The sequence below is a fragment of the Micropterus salmoides genome, unplaced genomic scaffold (genome assembly GCF_014851395.1).
Source record: "Micropterus salmoides isolate LMB-PRFRI ecotype aquatic unplaced genomic scaffold, ASM1485139v1 Ms_hic_scaffold_5, whole genome shotgun sequence".
NCBI classification, from domain to species: Eukaryota; Metazoa; Chordata; class Actinopteri; order Centrarchiformes; family Centrarchidae; genus Micropterus; species Micropterus salmoides.
This window is the reverse complement of record NW_024044237.1, coordinates 10,058,425-10,080,943: the sequence shown is the minus strand read 5'-3', so window position 1 is coordinate 10,080,943 and position 22,519 is coordinate 10,058,425. Positions and strand designations below refer to the sequence as shown.

General features: G+C 39.7%; 1 protein-coding gene across 1 annotated transcript in view; it reads left to right on the top strand.

Annotated features, from left to right (window-relative positions):
- nrg2b (neuregulin 2b) overlaps positions 1 to 22,519 on the top strand; it is a 59,894-nt gene that overhangs the window by 11,920 nt on the left and 25,455 nt on the right. The window contains exons 2-4 of the mRNA XM_038699499.1: positions 11,831 to 11,993; positions 13,817 to 13,935; positions 14,794 to 14,917. Coding sequence (XP_038555427.1) covers positions 11,831 to 11,993; positions 13,817 to 13,935; positions 14,794 to 14,917 — 406 coding nt within the window. The remainder of the gene's footprint in view (positions 1 to 11,830; positions 11,994 to 13,816; positions 13,936 to 14,793; positions 14,918 to 22,519) is intronic.

Below are 22,519 nucleotides of genomic sequence, written 5' to 3'. Positions count from 1 at the left end.
AGAGGGAATGGCTAGATATAAAAACAATAGTACAGTGTGGTGTCAGAGAGGAAAAGCAGTCTCCCCTCTCTAATTGCTAGTCAAGAACCAATAAGCTGATTCAGATTTGTCTTTGTTATCTTATCTATGGCAAACCTGACAGAAAACATTTAATAGGCTGTCACTATCTTGCTATTGTACATTTTCACCTTCAAGTTGTAAGGAAAGCACAGACCCTCATTTCTACATGAAGGCTGTTCCACGGTTCGGGGGTGTTTGACCTGAAATGCAGTCCTGAGCTGTGAAGCCTAACAGTATATGTAACTTGGGTTTTATCTTTGAAGATCTGGCACACTGTTCTATTGGTAATAATAACAATGTACAGTAATTGCTGTGATCTTAGAATGCAGCAACATCTCTAACAAATAAGTCAGAGGTTGCAAGAAACAAGAGTAGTCAGACAAGCAGACAGCTGCTAGTTGTGCTCCAACTTTATTTTGAGGTAAAACCAAAAGTGAACACGCCTGTAAAGTGGCTAGTAATCCAACAGTTTGGGTTGCAAATCTTTCAAATAAATTTGACTAACCTGGGGGGTTGTTTTCAACCTGTAAGATTTAGGTCTTCTTGCTTGGTGGGATTTATTTTTAGTGCTGCTTTCTGACATCTCAGCACCTTAAATCAGTTTAGCTTGCGGCCAATGGGGGTTTAGTGTAGGTCTCAAATGTGCACTCACTTTAGTTTTGGTAAGGATCCTGGCGGCAGCGTTTAAACCAGTTGTAGATGTTTGATGAGGTTCTTTAAAAGGCTTCAAACACTGTGTTGCAGTAGTCATGATGAGTGTAAAAGGAAGTGTGGAAAAGATTTTCACAGTTGTCCAAAGAGATACAGCTTGGTGATGGTTTATTGTTGGCCCATTTTTTTTTACCCAATAAGTAATAATCTCTGTTTTGTCCTTCTTTTTGTTGTAAAAACATCTTGTCTGATCCATTCACTGATATCAGGAATGCAAACAGTTCTCTGATGTTCAGGCGAAGCAATGCATAACACTAGAAACCAATGTCAATATTGTATTAACAAATGACGGAACCTAATAGCAGCGTATATGGACACAAAAAAATGTGACCAAGGACAGAACCCTGGGGGACACCACCACAATTAAATCTCAACATCTTTGTTTTATCTTTCGAAGATGCAGAAGGGCATCTTCGGCTAACGGCGTCTTTGTTTGGTCTCTCAAAGGGGCAGTGGCAGTTCTTCTTTAGCACCTCATGGAGGACGGATGTGATCAATGCTTCAATCTGCTTATCAGGAGAATTGTGTCTGTTAGTCTGCTTCACAAGCCTGCATTTAATGGCGTGTGCGCGTGTTAAGGGGGGAAGGTTGATGGGAGAGATGAGAGGTGAGAAATGGTGGGATGAGGGGTGGGGGATAAGAGATGGAGGAGGGAGAGGCGAGAGAGCAGGATGGATGAAAACAGGAAAGGAGGCAGAGACGAGGGGAGAGGTGAGAGAAAGAATAGAACGTGTTGGGGGGGGAGATAAATGGAGGACAGGTGGGTTGCAGAATGACTTGCACACGACTCCCAGCCTGAGAAAGAAAAAGAGGAAAAAGAACAGACAGAGAGAATAGCTTTCCCCCACCGTTCTGCCCGCAAGCCCGTCATTAACTATTTATTAGCAACTCTTCACATCCTATCTATCTATCTATCTATCTATCTATCTAGCATCACCCTCTCCAACTAACTACACAAATACACTTCTCTATGTGTGTGTGTGTGTGTGTGTGTGTGTGTGTGTCTGAAAAAAACTGATTTATGTTGAATCTGAAGAGTGTATTTATACCTAAATAGATCTCACTGCAGCCAATAGAACAATGCACAACACCAACGATGAGAGACAAGGTCAAGTCAGTCTGTGTGTGTGTGTGTGTGTGTGTGAAAGGGAATGATTTATTGACAATCCCTCTTGCAACCATGCACACAGATCCACACAGAATGATTTTCACCGTCAAATGTGGATGTGACAGGTGCACACACGCACACACCCACACACACACATTGCCAAGTATTCTCTGTTTGCAATACACACGCATGCATACACTCAGACACATGGAGGGCTGCCCTGGGCTCGGTATTGGGGTTAGCTGGGTGATACTGCATGAAGGCCTGTTGTGGCTGCTATCATTCAACAACCAATGCTCATCTCTCTCTTTTTCTCCCTTTCCCCACCTCTCCCCTTCTCTCTCTCTCTCTCTCTCACACACACACACACACACACACACACACACACACACACACACACACACACACACACATCCTCTCTCCTACTCTTTCTCAATCTTTTTTCCCCTTTCTTTCTGCCTTACATCCTCTTTCTATCTCCTGCTCCCTCCCTGGTTTCCATGGTGACAGCTGTGCGCTGCAGAAATCACACTGATCGGAGAATGAGATAGAAGGAGCTTCTCTCTTTTATACATGAACACACACAAACACACACACACACACACACACACGCCCATGCTCAACACCAACCACAAACGTAATAGTATGTTTGCAGATTCCTCCACACACACACCCAGACATCAGCTTCTTCTCCACGTCTATGTACGTTTTATGAATGTGCTATGCTTCTTCACTCACTGTCTTCCTAGTCTGTCAGCTGACTCACACACACCAGCACACACACACACACAAACACCCACGTTCAGCCCATGTGTGCATGCATGTTGCTGGCCTAGCCTTCTCAGCGTTCACCTGTCTGCGAACACACCTAATTGGTTTGGCTTCTATATCACTCTCTATTATTGGATCATGCTTAGCAAGAAATTAGATCAATTTTGTTGATGCCTGCTTTGCTGGACAGAGAAGGCGGGGGGGGGGGGGGGGGGGCTGGGGCATCAGCTGACCTTGAAAGAAGGACCTTTTGATGGACGGCTGATGGGACCGCTGGTCATGTGTGATTGGATAGAGGCGCAGGCCGGTCACAAGCTATTGGCCAGACACTGCTGTCCATTTGTGGCTCCCCTACCACCCCCCTACCCATCCACCCACCTCTCTGTGCTCTCATTGAGGAATTCTCCCATCACTCGGTGATATAGAAGGCTTGGATCAGCAGCTTACAGTGCACTCGCACACACACACACACACACACACACACACACACACACACACACACACACACACACACACATTCAGTACACATTTACACACACAGACAATCACATGTATCCATCAGTGCAGACAATAAAATGCTCACGTGCACATCTGTGCATCACACACATGTTCTCCTGTAGGCACTCTCTCATACACACACACACACATTCATGCACATTCACAGTGCTGTGGAAAATCGGTCTGTGTGTAAATTGCAGCTGCAGAATTAGACTTGTTATGACTTGCTTGGTGCGTGTGGTGTGTGGGATGTGTGAATCTACTCTAATTGTGTTCGTGCACATGTATTTCAGAGTCTCTCTTTTTATGCATTTTTTAATGTCTGCAGTAGTAAAAATATTTCCTTATCAAACTAATACTCAACCCCAAACACAACATTTCCAAATTAAGTCATTTTAAAATCTACTTCTGTTTCATCTACAATATTTTTTCTGTACTTGTTAGCAAGCAGGCCATGAGTGTGTACAGGATTTATAAGCTGACTGGATGTTGTCCAGTCAGCTTACGAATAATTTTACAGGTAAAAAAGTATAAAGAGGATGATAAATAGTTTTTTTGTCCTATTGGATTTTACAACCATTGAAAGGTCGACATCACATAGTAACGAAAAAGCCATTAGTGTCACAACATGGTGATATAGAGGTTTGACAACCTTTTAAAGGGTTTGGCTGTTTCAACATATTTGTGTTAATGTTGCTGATTGCTGATGTCTCTAAATGTCTGTATTTCCGTCTCACAATTAAAAAGTATTCTACCCTGTAAATCCCTAAAAAAAAACCTCACTGTTGGTCCAATTGACAAATCGATATGTTAGTCAATCCTTATTCCCAATTTGACCCGTCAACAGTTTTCTATTGCGCTGGTCTGTCTTACAAGATGCATGGACATTTCCATGTATTTGCTAGAGTAGGAGAGCCTCAGAAGTTTATAAGATGTTGTATTTTATGCACACTCAGAGTCTAATCGTTTGCACTTTAGAGGAATCCTTAATTACCAAAAACACGTGTCTGTCATACATGTGTGTTTGGTAATTAATGCAGAGAACCTGAAGGTCTAGTCAATGAGGCAAGATGGAAATATCAATTGAATTACTTATTTAAAAACATAATTTGCCCAACATCCTAATTTACCCTATAGGTGCTAATGTGTTTCTGGCACAGCAAGAGTAGTTTTAAGACTTAATGGAGAACCCTTCACAGTAAATTCTTCCTCCTCAGCATTCGTGTTTTGGTTTTGGAACATCAAACAGCAACAGTAGAGTGTGCAGCAAGGTTACTTATATGTGTAACTGTAATTAAAGATTCAACCATTAAAAATAAACCCATCTGAGAATCTACCTGTCATTTATGAGTTTATCATCACATCTAAAATAAGATCAGTGAAGGTCTGTATTGATCAATCCTCTCTGAATTTAGTTTGAAACATTAGAATAGAACATCTTTGATGATGAACTGTAGTCATTTGATGTCTGATTAAAATAACCATAAAATAAACACACATACCCATGCAGCAACATCTAAAATTATTTTGATAGGACAAACTTTTAACGATGTCTGAATACCTAAAGTGACTTGAAGTATCATGTCAGATGTTGAAAAACGAGCTAAGACTGGAGTGGGAATTTGTTGTGATTCAACCGATCTGACACTGACACTGAAATATGGATGCCACATGCATGAAAGGTAATATCCTTCTGGTTCTCAGCTAACATTCCCAGGCTGACAAAACTTCCATGTTGCCTGAGGAGAGCGTCCCAGAGTGGAATGAGCTCATTGGTAACCAGGTTCACCACTCACAGCAGCTTCAGGCTGACTCTCACCACTCATTTCCACATTCTCAGCTCAGACTCACCAGGTGATGAGTCTCATCTGGGTGGCTGTTAAGGGGAGCTGCTGCAGTAGCGTTCATCTTGAAATATAGTCTAGAAGTCTTATTTTGAAACAGGTATGCTAGTATATGTGCGACTGAGGTATGATAATGTCATGTATCCTAATGCAAACCATCTTGTTTTAAGTATTTCCTTTAATACTAAATTATTTGCTTTTTTCGACAAATTTTAACCTCCGTACTTGTTGTTTAAGCATAGATCCCCCCCAAAAAACCATTATAGCATGTCAAGGTATTTACAGCAGGTTCAATAGAGTTTAATTTTATTAGATGATAATGCCACTGGTCATTTTGCTATACATAGTACTCTGTGGGTGCTTGTCTGAGGAAGTCATGTTGTTGGTGAAATTGTTGCTGTTGATATTAAAGGGAGCTGTAATTCCAGTGTGCGGGTACTAGGCTATAGAGTTTAATAGCAGGAAACATGTTAGCTACCTAAAACATAAACAGTAAATGTCAGGTCTTAGTTCTCTCTAGACTCACCATGTTGGACTTGGAAATATATTGTAAAGAAATACAAACTTAATCATTGTCACATGCTTTCTGTCTACTGAAAAATCTGTGGCTCTTCTGCTCCAACCCTTTCGCCTAGAAATTAATTTCAGAACCTTGATGTAGGTTTTCAAAACTCTAGACACAAAGCTCAAAACAGTCATCACTTGTAAGGCAGGCTGTCCAGTGTTCAAAACATTGTATTGTGCATTTATATCTTTGCACTTGCAGAATCATTGGTTCAAATAAATAATTTATCATGAAATACCAGAGGAACATTCATTTAGATCACCCACACACAAGATACTGATAGTTTCACTGTGTAGCTGTTCGTACGCCACAGTCTATTTTGTTCTGCCAAAGTTTCAAAATGAACTAATAATATATTAACTTCTAACATTGTGTTTTGCGCTGCTGTTCCCCGCTGCTGTAAACTCGCGCGCTCACACACTTTTGCATCCGACTGGAGACAACCATTTCTCTTTTGAGGTAATTACGGTAACGTTAACTAAGGGTTTGAACAGCGTTGAGTGTATCCACACTGTCACTGGTTTGTGAGAACGCGATCACGCTAAATTTGGAGTGCACACGTATTAGAGCCTTTATGGTAAATGCAGTTAAAAGGAGCAGAGGGAGCTGACAGGCAGGGTTAGTGACTTTATTCTGATATTTTTTCTCTTTACACAGTGTTACAGTATGAGAGTCTTACCCGAAGAGAGGCTATTAAGTCTTAATTGTACGCAATACGAGCACAACATACAAGATAATTTATCTAAATAAGTCGAAATTGGTGATTGTAGCGCGAGGATGGAGGATACACGTGACAAAGTCCGATTTTCAAAATAAGGTGTTAACACAACGTATACGGTATGGAAATAAGATCAATTTGATTATATTTACAGGAAGTATAAAACATGTTACATGTGTCCATTAAAAGTAAAATAAAATGTTAGGGAAATTACTTGTGGTTGCTGGAAAAACATTAAATAAATTAGTTGACTGTTTTGCTCTTTCATCACCATTTATAATTTACTAAATGAACATCATGTTGTATTGAAGAAGACATAAAACTAATGATTGAGACCATAAACTCATTAGGAAAGTGTTTACTGAGGTAATAAATCCGCTGAGAAGTAGGGACATTTTACCATTATTTCTAATGGAACCGGACTTCTTTTTGCAACTAGAAGAGTCGCCCCCTGCTCGCCGTTCAATAGTATGCAGGTTTAAGGGACTTCCACATTGGCTTTGCGTTCTTTATCAAACGCCAATGTGGACCGGAAACTTCCCGTTTGATAAAGAACAATGATGAATTATTACATCCACAGATAATTTTGTCCAATTGGTTCCCATTCCATGGAATATTGTTAATCAGTTTCCATAAAACTATGCATTAAAAGTAATGCAACAGTTATCATTTTGAGCAGTTGTATCAATTGATAGTTAGATCATTGTAATGAATAAACAGTGTTCTCAAATGTAATGTGTGAATAGTGATTTAAAATGGTGATACTGTTCTTAGTTAAGTGAACAAATGATCTTAGGTTTATGTATATTGTATCCAAGCAATTGGAAAAAAGTGTTAGAGTTTTGAAAAAGGACATCAAGGTTCTGAAAATAGTGCCAAAGTGATTCTAAAAAACTGTAACTTACTTTGACAGTTACCTTTTATTGGATTCACTGGATTATGTTCACTGCCATGGTTTTATCCTTCACATTCTTGTACAGCACAGAGGTCACATGGAGGCATTCATAGTAGGTGGTTTGTGTCCGAAGCACATGACTTTGACACCTGAGACTGGGGTTCACATCCTGAGTCATGTGTGAGGTTAGATTTAGGCTTTTAAATAACTTTGGTTAAGGTGGAGGAAAGATTGTGGTTTTGGTTGTACATGTTTATAGAAAGACGTCCTGTCTTGTGAGTCAGTGATCTTTCTCAAACCTTACAGTGCTTTAACCTAACCTTTAAAATATTAATCATGCTTTAGATGCAATGAGTGGATATTGTGATGCAAAAGCAAATATTTACAAGAAAACAAAGTAAATATATTGTCAGTCAATATTTACAGATCTGTTTGGTAAGAACATTTTTGCAGATATATGTTTATTAAGAACGTTTCCTTATTACATCATTTGAGCAGAATGACGTTTTGCTGAAAACAGTCTTTCTGTTGCAAATTAGTAGTTTTAAACATTATTTATAGTAGACAGGGTTGATTTTGCTTCATGGCAAAATGTAGAGGACACTATAACATGTACAAGTATTTCCCACAATTGAGTTTATGTGTGAGATTTTAATTCTTGTCTCTAGACTCACTATGTTGTACCCACATTAGACAATAATACAGGGGAAAATCCTGTAGGGCAAAAGGCAAGGGAAAAAACTCAACAATTTTCTCTAGCTTTGTCTACAATGTCTACTTCTGCTCTTATTATGTTGTGTTATGTTTGGCATTTGTTTGGGAATTGTCAAAGGAAATCTACCTTAGAGATTGATATTTACAGTTAAAGAGGATCTGAGGACGTTATTCCTTTAAAGTGGGCGAATGTCCGAGCTCTGGCCACACAGTGGGAATAGCAGTTAGAAAGAGAAGCTGTGTAGTGCTCCTGCAAATGGGATTGAATTGACCACTTGAGGTAGTTTAAAGGGATTGATTAATAGATTGACAGAAGGATTGACTGTTATTTAACACTGCATGTATGGGCAAACTGGCTGTCCTCTCCTTCTCCTCCTGTGTGTCTTAACTTCCCACTCATGTACATGTGTTGCCAAGCTTTAGAAAAATATTCCAATCTGCAGAGACCTAAATTTCATTTTAACACTTCACTCCCTTTCTCCCACACATCTTTTAAATGGTTTCAGAGAAGTCACAACTATAATGTCTGTCCGTTTTTTTATCATCAGTTTTACTTCATGTTTCTTGAAATGATACAAATATGTTAACTGTAGTTTGTGTAGAGTAACTTTGTAGAGCAACGCCTTGACTCATTCAGACTTTGAAATCATGCATGTTTTTACCAGTAATTTGTTTTTTGTATGTATTTGACTCTGCTGTGGCATTTCTAGTTAATTTACTGTTCTAATGTATTTACTGACTGTGAAGCACTTTGTAACTTGCTTTTGAAAAGTGCAATACAAACAAAGATTATTATTCTCAGAGGTGTTTTGTCATTGTGAGTCTAAATGTCAAATCTGTACTGCTAAAACTGGCCTAAAGTCGTCCCTCCAACAATGAAATCTCATCTCTTTTCCACATATGGTACCTTGTTATTAAATTACAGTTCCCATGATTTCCTCATTGTCTCCTGCAAAATATCCACAGCAAAAAACAGCAAGGAGGCTGCTCATTTTGCTATGAAAAGCTATTTGTCATGACCAGAGTAGGAAGAGTAACCCGGTGAGATCTGACTTTATGCCTTTTCACCAATATAATAAAGGTTCCTGGTAACTCATCCTCATTTTAAATGGGAGATACACAGTGAATGTTTCATGTAATGACTTCCAGCTAGCAATGGTCTAAAAAGGCTCCACTTGATAGGCTTAATGCTCCATTCATGCTATGTTAGATCTATTATATGACCTCTCATATTTGATTTAAGTGTATAAAGGAGTACAAGGGTTGAGGTATAATCAAAAAGAAGTAGTTTGCACTATTAGACAGTTTCTGTTGGAACATCATCACAGTGTTGCACTTGGTTGTTAACATGAAAAAAGGTTGGACATAGCCCACTGCTGCGTCTCGTCTGCATATGGCCTTTGGTTTCATCAGTCAAGAGGAGCACAAGCCAAGACCAAGTCTAGTTGAGTCAATTCAAGATTCAATCGTGGATCTGGTCTTTACTGAGACTTAGGCATCTTGAGCAGAAATTACCAAAATAGCAGGCAAATTATTCCAAGAAATATATAATGACAGTGACACAGTGCTGTTCTTCAGCATAACTCATTACAAGCCAGGAGCCACAGAGAGAGAGAGAGAGAGAGAGAGAGAGAGAGAGAAAGAGACAGCATCTGGTGATGTTGAGATGATTTACTTTGGTGTGACGTGGAATTATACATCAACAGTGTGTGTCAAGTTCGTGACAAGACTAAATCTCACAAAATGTAAGAACTGCATCTCAAGACGTGCTGCTTGTTCTGTTGTGAGTCTAAAAATCCTACCTAAATCTTACTTGCATAACTGCAAGCTGTTTGGCTGGTACTTCACAGAGGTTCACCCTTAATAGAAGCCCCCATCCCCCATTAATGTCCATTTGTGGAATTTGAGGATAAGGCTGGTGTTAATGTATATTTTTGTAGCTGTGAATAAATCCCATAAAAAGACCAAAACCAGCAATGTATTAGTCAGTCTCTCAATACCTTCTGACTTCCCTATCCTGTCTGTGGGACTAGAAGCACATTTGTTCCTACTGAAGATGTAAAAATAGGTCACAAATTTAAAGCTTAGTTTAAAAAAAACTGCCCTGTGTAAACAGCAGGGCACTGTAGTTGTTAAAAAAGTGCATTTCTCACTATTTTTAGTAGGGGATTAATACTTATTTGGAGCTCTAGTGAGTATTTAAGTCCAAATACAGTGGATCATGTTAAGGAAGGACCATGTCACCAAGCGCAACATTGTGGCTCACTGATGTGAGTGAGTGGAGGTCTATGGCACAAAGTAATAAGATTAATCAGGCTTTGCCTATGATACTTTCTAGTATGTTACTAGTTAAATACTGTTACTAAAGCTGATGCATTGTGATGGCCCAGTAATCTGGTAAACGGACTGTAATGCCATTTTTGTTTTCAATTGACAATTCAGCCTAACACTATATTCACTTTATTTCTTTGTAGGAGGGGGCTTGTTTTACCCTAGCAGTAGTGACTGATGTATCCAATCCATCAAGATCCTATCCAACTTTATTTTTAGTGGAAAGATCAGTTAATTTAACTTTGTCATGTAGATCAAAGACATATGTAACAGTAAAAATTTTCAAAAGGTGACTTACAACAAACTGAATGGTTGCACCTATCCCATCCGGGATACTTGCTGTTATTTTTGTGACAGTTTTTCTGTTGGTTGTATCTCCAACCAGGATGACCACAACACCAAACCTATCTGAATCAATGAAAATAACTTGTGATGTGGGCTGTAATTCAGAGGTCTACACCCAGGTTAGTGGCCCAGCAGACTAACATGTATAATTGCCATGTTCTCAGTTCAAGTCTGGATGGGAACCTTTGTACCGCATCATCCACATGTCTCTCCACCAAATGTTTCCTGTCACTCTCTGCTGTCAACGCTATCCAGTAAAAGCAAAAGGCCACAATGTTTTAAAAAAATGCAAAACCACACAATGTGGGTTGAATTTAGCACGTAAACCTTTCATCATAATCACTTAGTGCTGTTTTCCAAACTATGTATTGTGTATTAGAAGAAGACATAGAGTGTCCTCCTATATCCTATAACTAGAACTGGAGTTATGAGGTTCTCATGGAATATCCAGCATGCGATTTTCAGTATGCTGTATTGTATTTATTCACAGACATATAGACCTAGAGTGTCGTGTTGAAGCTCAACATATGCAGTTTCTACTGAGGAGTAAATGGGAGGATGCAGCAGAGCTGTGAGGAGCTGTGGGCCTATACAACAGTTGCCTCACAGTTGATCAAGCATGTCCTATCACTTCAACACTGTGTGCGTGTTTGTGTGTGTGTGTGTGTGTGTGTGTGTGTGTGTGTGTGTGTGTGTGTGTGTGTGTGTGTGTATAAATGGTACTAGATGGTGCTGAGTTGTCTCTTTGCTTTAGCTTCTGTGTGCTTGTGTTGCCTGTGCTGGCGTCAGTGATGCAGTCTGCTGTAGTTTTAAAGGAGAGAAGAGTGAAATTCTCCTGAGACTGATGAAGCACATGCATGCACACACACGTAAACCCACCACCATAGTGAAAATCTACTGCAGAGTTTCCGAGGAAAGCTTTCAGTTTGTCTTCGCTTTTCAGGATTCAGACCATACCCGAGTGCTGGTGTAGTCTGTTTGGGTGATGTATCATTGACTTTTCTTGGTTCTGTTGTCATCTCTTTTTTGAACTCTGACCTATTGCCTCAGGTTTTGACCCCAACATCTGAAAAACACACATGCAGAGTCATGCACATATACACACAAAGACACACACAAAGACACACACAAAGACACACACACACACACACACACACAGACACACAATAAAATGGAATGATTAACTAAATGTCTGTAGTTAATTTCAATAATGCAAGCTTTGATTTTCTTTCTCCTCTCCCTCTTTGTCTCTCTCTCTCGCTCCGTCCAGCCTCTGCTCCTAAGCTTCGGCTGATGCGAGGCCAGTCTCTGATGGAAGGGGACAAGCTGTACTTGAAGTGTGAGGCATCGGGGAATCCCAGCCCTTCCTTCCGCTGGTACAAAGACGGACACGAGCTTCAGAAGGGCAGAGACCTCAAAATAAAGACCAACAAGTGAGTCTGTCAGACTGGATGTATTTCATATATTTATACTCCACAATTATGCACCACAAAGTTGGAAAATGTCAAAACTCCATGCAGATGACTTTTGTACAAACTACAATGATTCCTGGCATGCAGCTCTGTTTTGATGACACTGGACAACTTCACTCTGAACTCCAACTGTTTCTATTATTAGTCAAAAATTGGACTTTCACTTTGTGTTTCATTGACTTCCAGTAAAGGGAATGAAATTTTAAGTATAGGTTTAGATTTTCATCATAAAACAACACCTACAGGCCCATGTGTTTGTTGAGAAAGTCTATGGTTGCTTTAAACATTCCTCCTCTTCAAGGCCGTCCATTGCCCGTAAAGTGAAAAATAAGCCGTTCTTGTTAAAGAAAAAATACATTGTAAAGTTCAGTCAAAGTTAATATCAAGCTTCAGCAGTCTGAGTCAGCCCAATCAAGCATGTATCTACATCTTGTTTCTGTGATGGCAATTCATGTTTTCAAATAAACAGCTCGGGCAAACAACTGGCACATGTTGTCCTAAGAGGTCCCTTGGAGGACACTCCAAGTAAAGACATTTAAAAATGTATACGTTGTAAAACATTCTAGGCACCTGATAATCAGGACATATCGTAAAGCATCATATATTTACCTCTCACAGACCTCCCTCCTCTAAACCCAGAGGTCCCCAGAAAGTCATAAAAGTTACATGACTATGTTTGAAGAAGATAATACTTATGAATTCCCATTAAAAGTCCTGGAGTTCTAAACTTTTTAATTTAATTCCCATTATAATTTCCCTGGACACTGTTCCCTTGCTGAGCCACGGCAGAGGAACACATCCTGGTAGTCGCGTATAGATTTGTTGTTGGGACAAAACCTCAACAATAACTACATGTGACTGTCAGGACCAAGATATTCACTCTGCAGCTAAGTCAGACTACTGAAGCGTCATATGAGCTTTAGCTGAATTTCACAACGAGTTTTTGTACTATACATGGAAACTGCATTTCTTAGTGTCTTAAGAAAGGTCTTGCTTCAAGGCCAGTCTGGAGAGAAGGCATGAATACACACAACTCTTTCGATATGCAATACATACGTACGTTGAACATTATATTAAGATAGACTTGGGAAAATGCGAACCTATCCTTTTATGTGCACAGTGAAATCTGTCTCACTTTCATTTTGTACCTCTGTGACACTGTTCAAATCATCTTCCAAAGCAGTATTATCAGGCACTGTCCTATTTTTGTTGCACTGGTTATCACACACGCACAAAATAATCACCTGGTATAATTACAGATCACTCTTTCATCTGTTCAAAATCTTCAATTAATATTTAATCTACTGAAATGCTCATTTAAATTTACTTGAAGATGCAATCAAACACTTATTTTGCACTTATATACACTTATGAACGACACCCTCTTCATCACTGTTGTGATAAGTTTGCTTTAAACAGACGTTTGAGTTGTCACCTTCTTTAAAGTATCTGTCTTGTGGTTCGTGTTTCCAGTTCAGTCACAGCATTTTAAAGGAGTACAGTGTCCTTTCTTGTGATCAGTTCCTGTAACCCTGTAAAGATTGGGTTTAGCCTGGGTCTGGGTTGAACTTAATAATTGTCCGTTAGCATTGCTGGCCACTCACTGTGAACTTGTATAATGATCCATTGTTTATGGCTATCTGGTCTGGAAACAGGAATTACATTTCTCATCCATTCCTGGATGAGTTTGCTGCTGTTGAAACAATAACTGACGCTGTCTTTGTATCACTCTCTCTCTCCCTTCCCCCTTCTCTGCCTCTGCCTCTCATTCCCCATCACTGAAGGAAAAACTCAAAGGTGCAGATCAGTCGTGTCCGTGTGGAAGACTCTGGAAACTACACCTGTGTGGCTGAAAACTCCCTAGGACAAGAAAACACTACGAGTATAATCAGCGTGCAGATCTGTGAGCATATCAGTCTCTATCTATCTTTCCACACAATCTGACCAATTAATGTTGATTGTAACAAAAAGAAATGACTATCATTAAGATAACTTTTAACTATTATAGCACATTGATATAAACCGCCTTTATATACGATTTGTTCTTTAAGCCCCCTTTCCTACATATATTTTTTCATAGAGAAAGTCCACACACCTATGGAGTTGTTTTTCAGAATAAAAGGGTTAGAATAGAATAGAATCACATGTTTATTATAAAAGCTACGTGATATAAAAAATGTTACCTGGCCTGTGACACCATATTGTCATCTGTCAAGATCAGTGAGTGTAGTCTCAGTATATCGTTAATGTCCAGCTTTTGTATCTTGTATCAGACTATTTTCCATGCTGTGGGATTCTGTCTAGCGAGAACCCAGCAGTTACAACAGAAACAGAAATGAGGGAAAACAGAATCACGTATTATACAGTATTACTATCAAAGTATATTACAGTATACTATTATCACTTATTAAATATAGCTAAATAGACCCTTCAAGTTTGAAAAGAAGAAGACAGAAGTGTGTTGGAGTTGGGGGAGCGTGTGTATTCGACTGAATCTTGCTCTTTCTACTCACATAACCAGCAGCTGTGAGCTGGAGAGCTGCAGTGTGCACAGGAAAGTGACTGATGCCTGCCCAAAAAGTAGATTTGTTACACTAAGCTATTTGAAATTCACTAAAGAGGTCTTAAAGGTATGTGGTATAGGACGATATGATATGTGGTACTATGGCTGCCATCAAATATGAACACCTTGTTATTTTAACAAAGAGGTGACAGCATTTTTTTGTGTTTTGTGTTTCCTTTTTGACTGTCCTCCTCGCAGTGACCACTACCACCCCATCTCCAGGTGTGAGTCATGCGAGGCGCTGCAACGACTCAGAGAAGGCCTACTGTGTAAATGGAGGAGACTGTTACTTCATACATGGTATTAACCAGCTGTCCTGCAAGTAAGTTGGTTGATCAGTCGGCCCCCGTCCCCTCAGTCATCACTGTGTAGTCGCTCCCCCGTCTCTCCTCCCTCCATGTCTCTTTCTGTCTGCCTCTCTCTGGTCTCGGACACCTAGTTGTACCCTCCCCCACATACATGCACCTGTAACCCACCTAACCACTCACTATGGACTATGTCTAAGGCTTGGTGTTTGCAATTTTTCACCAATTGCCACAGAAGAAAATTGTTTTGTTTTTTCTCCATAGAGCTGATGTGACTTGGACATTATGTCCTCATGCATTAAAAATATAATGTGTTTTGCTCCACGTAGATCACTTTAGTTTACAGTGAGTGAGGTCTGCTTGTGACAGACATGCCTGAGAAAAAAATTGGGAGGAAATGCTAATGTATTAAAAAAGACCATGGTGTTACAAATTATATTGACAAATTAAATTATATTATTTATTTAATCAACACTGAAGATAAAGAGCTCAAAATTTTTTTGTAGTTGAGATGCATATGCTAGTAGAACCCAACTAGGGAAAACTGTAGGGTTTTGGGGTTTTTTCAAGCCAATATGCAGGGTAATGTCAGTTTATGTTGGGCAAGTCCATTGATGCTATGGTAAATAATATATATAGTAATCAGCAATTTTAAGAAAAGCCTTTTTTTTAATCTTCCATCAGAGTACAGCAGAGCTTTGTCTCCTTGGACTATAGGTTAGCAAGCAGGTAACTTGTGTAAGAAGGCAGTTGATTCTACTTTTGATTACCATGTAGCAAAAAAAGAATGGCATGTAAAGTAAAGGACGTCCCGCTGATGCAGTATATGAGCTGCTGTCTCTATTGTCGGTTACTCTGTTGGCATGTAACCACAAAATGCTTTGCATGCTGAGGGTAAAGCAAAGACAACAGAGGACACAAGACAGATTTTAATACTTCAGAACTGTACAGTACTGGACTGAACCCTAGCCCTTAAGTCTGTGTTAGCCTACATTTTATAAATATATTCACTGTCACAGTTAAACTCACCACCATCTATCATAAGCCATTGTTAGGAGTCAATTACTTGGCAACCATAATCACAGTATTGTTAATCCCTAATGGCTAGCTGCAAGTATTAACTATACTTTAACTTTAACATTCAGATAAAATTTCTAACAAGATCAACTGATAGTTGATATTAGCTTTGACTCAACAAGAGCTGATATTCTGTTGATACTAATGATTTGATCATGAACAGTTAAAAGTCCAAATACAGTATCTCAAAAAAGTGAGAATACCCCTCAAATTATAGTAAATATTTGATTATATCTTTTCATGTGACAACACTGAAGAAATGACACTTTGCTACAATATAAAGTAGTGAGTGTACAGCGTGTATAACAGTGTAAATTTGATGTCCCCTCAAAATAACACATCACATAGCCATTCATTTCTAAACCGCTGGCAACAAAAGTGAGTCCACCCCTAAGTGAAAATGTCCAAATTGGGCCCAAAGTGTCAATATTGTGTGGCCACCATTATTTTCCAGCACTGCCTTAACCCTCTTGGACATGGAGTTCACCAGAGCTTCACAGGTTGCCACTGGAGTCCTCTTCCACTTCTCCATGACAACATCACAGAGCTGGTGGATGTCAGAGACCTTGCGTTCCTCCACCTTCCGATTGAGGACGCCCCACAGATGCTGTCTCTGAAGGGAGGGGATCATGCTCTTAGAGCCCTGACCGATATGGGATTTTTAAGTCCGATACCGATTTTAATATTTGAGGATTATAAAATCCGTTAGCCGACATATCGGCCAATATTCTTTTTTCCCCTGATTTTAATAAACACATAACATAAACAAAATTATTTGTTACATTTGTTAGGTTGAGACCTCACCAAGATCCCATGACATAATGCAGTTTAAAAAGTTTTGATAAATAAGAGTCAAATGTATAAAACTACAGAAAACATTTTAAAAATATCTGATTTATTATAAATTATTACATTTATAATATAAATTTAAATTATTAAATTTATAATTTATTAAATTACTGCTACTACTAATGAACATTAAATTAAATAGTGTATGTATTGTGGGGGCCAGCAAAACAGAAACTATAAACTACTACTAAAAATAATAATAATACCATATATCATCTCTCACGTCATTGCTGTCATAATAATGATAAACAGGGCTCTCCTACATAGGCAAATAATTTTATATATATATATATATATATATATATATATATATATATATATATAAACATTTTTTTATTTTTTTTTTGTCAAGCTGTAGTTATTATCTTAGATACAATCTGCCACAATGACTACTTTCTAAATCTATCTGCACTGCTCTGTTAATTCCATCCAAAGCTACAGAAACGATTTCCTTCTGGCTCTATGATACAGTGACGCAGAGGAAACGCGGCCCTTGAATTAATCTAATACTACATGACTGTCTACAATGAGGACCTGCAACTGTGTGTTAGATACTTGTTCAGCTCACGTTTATTCACAAGTCCCCTACGGTTTAATCATTTCTGACACGCTGACTGTAACTAGAGACACTACAGTTTAATCGCTGATTAATGTTAGTGTCCTCCACTGATAAACACGGCATTAGATTTGTGGCTAATTTAGCCAACAGGCAGCGTTATCTGCTGATGGCGATGTTAGAAATTGTTTAGAAGTATTAAATTAGAGAGAAATGAGAGGACCGGTCACTAGAACTGCCAAACTGTTTCAGAAATAAATCTACATTCACATGTCAGCAGCGTAGCCTCCAGCACTAGGTTACCGTAACATTAAACACACTGCTGAGCCTGGGGAGGGCAGTGAAAAACGGGAGGGTTATCAAATCTGTTCTCCTAGGAGGAAAAGTGATGAGGGATATTTTTATTATTATTTAAGTCATGTAATTGACGTGACAAAAGACCAACTCACCGGGAACACTGAGTGTGAGAGCTACCAAGAGTAACCGACCGTAGCTCCAGCTGAGCCGGTGTTTTGACAATATATGCTGCCTTGTCGAAAAATGCTACCATAGCGCAAATCGATAGCAGAGTCCATCGAGTCGCGCTGCCCTATTGAAAAAAGGCTACCTTATGTGTTGTCATTTCCAATCCCATAAAGGTACAACTCTTACAGTATTAGGATGTCTTCTGTTTTTTTCTGTTTTTCAGGGGTAGCGTATTCTGATATACTAAAATCCTCTATCAAATAATGCTCCCACTACAGAATAATTTTATATTGCACCATTACTCACTCCATGTGTACTGTAAGGAGATGGGGAGCATGTTCAAATACTATATTATAACATCTTTATTTAAGATATCAGGGGTAGCATATTCTGTTAAGACTAATAATGAATAATTATTTTGAAAATGCTGACGATCAACCACTGTATCTATGGCATGCCCAACAGCAAGGTTGCACAGATTTATGGGCGTGGAAACAGACCTCGCTTGTGGGTCCTACGCATGCGCAGAACTGCTAAGTAGCACATCTCGATAGGTAGCATAAATCAACAATACAGGGGGCCCTGAGCTCTGGTACACTGCGGTCAGCTGATGTTTTGTTCTGTGGTGCTACAGTGTTTTGAACTGAGGAGCTGCAGCACGCCCCCTGGTGGGCAAACTATGAAACACTCATGACAAGAGTGAAGGATCCGACACGCTGTTTCTTTTTTAATAATCATATGTTGGCTGTTATAAACGCCGATGCAGATATATCTGCAAGTAGCTTATATCTGCAAAACGATAAATCGGTCGGGCTCTAATGCTCTGCTTCAGTATGTCACAGTACATGTTGGCATTCATGATTCCTTCAATGAACTGTATCTCCCCAGTGCCGGCAGCACTCATGCAGCCCCAGACACTCCCACCACCATGCTTGACTGTAGGCAAGACACACTTGTCTTTGTACTCCTCAGCTGGTTGCTGCCACACACGCTTGACACCATCTGAACCAAATAAGTTTATCTTGGTCTCATCAGACCACAGGACATGGTTCCAGTAATCCAGGTCCTTAGTCTGCTTGTCTTCAGAAAACTGTTTGCGGGCTTTCTTGTGCATCATCTTTAGAAGAGGCTTCCTTCTGGGATGACAGCCATGCAAACCAGTTTGATGCAGTGTGTGGCGTATGGTCTGAGCACTGACAGGCTGACCCCCCCCACCCCTTCCTCTGCAGCAATGCTGGCAGCACTCATACGCCTGTTTCCCAAAGACAACCTCTGGATATGACGTTGAGCATGTGCACTCAACTTCTTAGGTCAAACATGGCGAGGCGTTCTGAGTGGAACTTGTCCTGTTGAACCGCTGTATGGTCTTGGCCACCGTGCTGCAGTTCAGTTTCAGGGTCTGGGCAATCTTCTTATAGCCTAGGCCATCTTTATTTAGAGCAACCATTCTTTTTTTCAGATCCTCAGAGTTATTTGCCATGAGGCGCCATATTGAACTTCTAGTGACCAGTATGAGGGAGTGTGAGAGCGATAACACCAAATTTAACACACCTGCTCCCCATTCACACCTGAGACCTTGTAACACTAATGAGTCACATGACACCGGGGAGGGAAAATGGCTAATTGGGCCCAATTTGAACATTTTCACTTAGGGGTGTATTCACTTTTGTTGCCAGCAGTTTAGACATTAATGGCTATGTGATGTGTTATTTTGAAGGGACAGCAAATTTACAAGCTACAAGTTATACAAGCTTTACACTCACTACTTTACATTGTAGCAAAGTGTCATTTCTTCAGTGTTGTCACATGGAAAAATATAATCAAATATTTACAACAATGTGAGGGGTGTAGTCACCTTTGTGAGATACTGTCTGCTGTTTACTCCTGGATTGTTGGCCATAGATTTATCTTTACTTGGCTCACAGTTGTAAAGTTGACAGGATGCAGGAATCGTGTGGAAGCCAACCGACACTCAGAAGCTCAGACACGCGCATGAACACCTCACTTTGAACATGTTTAGAAGGTGCTTCGCTTCTGTACAGGGATAATAGAGTACAGAGTAATAGTTTAGGACATACACAGCTCAGGCCTTACAAACTTCCCCATTTTCCTCTTTTTCTCCTCTTCTCTGTCACCATATTTTGTGTTGTCCCCGTAGGGAGGAGACAGGCAAGCTGGATCTGAAAGATAGTAGTAGTGATGCCATAACTATTTTTGCACTGACACAGACCAGGAGTGGTTAATGAGTTTCACTACATGCTAAGTATCTAGTACTTCTTCTGTTGTTTTGAAAGAAACTGTGAACATAAAATGCATCACTTCCTGTGAGTGGGAGGATTTTTCCCAGGAAACAGCTACCAGACTGGTAGGTTTTAAGAACAGCAAGTGCAAAGATGTCCATGAACTCGTTATTAGATGAATCACTGCTGTGTATTATCAACTTATTACAGTGATTTATTTATAGTGGCACCTGCAGAGGCAAGTTATAGCTAGTTATAGTTATAGAATCTTAGCTAGTGTAGTAGAGGTGGATAATGGCATCATATTAACAGTTATCGGGTTGCATTGCCCTTCTTTGGTATACATTACAGTACTTTGTATTAACCTATGAAAAAGTCTGTGTTTTCTACTTCATGAAACATATATTTTCCAAACTGGAGGTTGTAATCTTTCAGTTCCAACTTGCCATACACTGGGTCATTTTGTAGATGTGTAACAAACACTTCCTCTGACAGCGTGGATAACAGATGGCGGGTATAGTCGTGCATGATCAAGAGCTTTGTTGTTATGCTTCCTGTACAATTGGATGTATCTGCTTGATATCCATCCTTAGATGCTTTGGTGTGTGTGCCAGAGTTTCTTAGTTTCTTCATTTCCATCTCTCTCTCTCTCTCTCTCTGTCTTTTTCTCTCTCTTTCTCTATGTATATATATGTGTGTGTGTGTGTGTGTGTGTATGTGTGTGTATATATATATATATATACACATACATATATACATACATATATGTGTGTGTGTGTGTGTGTGTGTGTGTGTGTGTGTATGTATGTATGTTTCTATCCCTTGCTTCCCCTCTTCACTCTCTCTATCCCTGCATTTCTCTCTATCTCTCATCTGATGTACCTTCCGGTCATTGCTGAAGGATAAATCAGGATTTTTTTTCATGGTGCTGACAAGCAGAAAACTTTGTTGGAGAGGGTGCATATAGACATTACAAGCTGCGTATATAGCAATTTAGGGGAACAAAATATGCAGGATTGTACAACCTTCTGTCCATGACTCTGCTACATACGGACACACTGCATATTTCAAGAAGCTACAGCAGACCAGCCAGCAGTTTCCAGAGAGTTACTGTAGCTTCTCAGCTTTGTCATCCTTTGTTGGCCTGTCTGTTTGGGTCGTTGGAAAACAGCATGTAAATAAGACTGCTGTCGGTAGACTGTCTGCTCGGCTTGTTCACTTTAGAGATATGTAGACCCCTGCTCACACTCACATACAAAGACACTCACGGTTCTGCACAACAGCTGCAAATGAGTGCACTGCGTGGAACTGGCAGACAGTAAAAATGGTTAATATCCCTGAAATGTAAGGTGGTATTTCCAAGCTCGTTTGTGCATGGAAACATATAATCTCCTCTTTCCTGAAGGGGAAAGTAATGCTGTACTGCAAAATGGAGTCTGTAGGTTAAAGTGGAGGACAGCACACACAGAAAGGCACCCTGGCTAAAACAGAGTGTGGAGGTTTAAGTGGAGATCAGAACATACAAACATTGCCTCTGGCAAGCTGTTGCAGATAAAGCTTGGCGTGTCATGCTTACTCAAATTTCCTTTCAACCTATGTTATAGTTTTTTGTGTAGAGCTGCAGATAGATCTGATTCTATTTAATCTGAACTTTGTTGGTAAACTCTAGTCTGGCAGCCAGTAGAAAACATTAGCCCCTGTATTCCCAGCTATAGGTTGAAAATGCCGAATTATCCATTTGAATCAATAAAGTTCATGTAATCAAATCTAATCTGATCCTCAAATGTCATGAGTTCAGGCTATTATTGATGTCTGAACATAATGTCCATCTCTGTGGTTTTTTTCTCTCTTAAATCTGACGAGGCTTTGTATAATGAATATAACAAAATGAATCACAGGCTTTGCTTTCATTCAAATGGCTGGAACAAAAGGTGTGCTGGCTTTCTTTTCCTCATGGCTGCAAGAACAGTAGAGTCGGGGAAAAAAGGAAAAGCAAGCACGGGCAGATAAATAAAGGGTGGAGAGAAGAGGGGAAATGCGAAGCAGAGAGAGAAAGAGAAAAGGCAAAAGGGAAAAGAAATGATATACAGTAAAAGCTCTGCCGGCATAGGGCTGCTTCAGCTCAGAGTGTCTCCCACCTCTCTCTCTTTCTCTCTGCTCTATTTATAACTCTATGGGAAATTGCTGAGTGGGCTCTTCCGAGGGTTTTTGCTGTAATTGATTCAAAATGCAAGTTGTCTCTTTAGTGGTGAGAAAGAGGAGAAAAGGATACCCAGTAAGTTATATGGACAGTATACACATGCGGTTAAGACTAAGGTCCTTGCGTTTAAGCTGGATACATTTGTTGACCCGATACTTAATCACTGTAATAAATACATTATGGTCGTGAGAGCCAGAGGGCTTCGGTTATCCTATAATGACTGTAAGAGGGC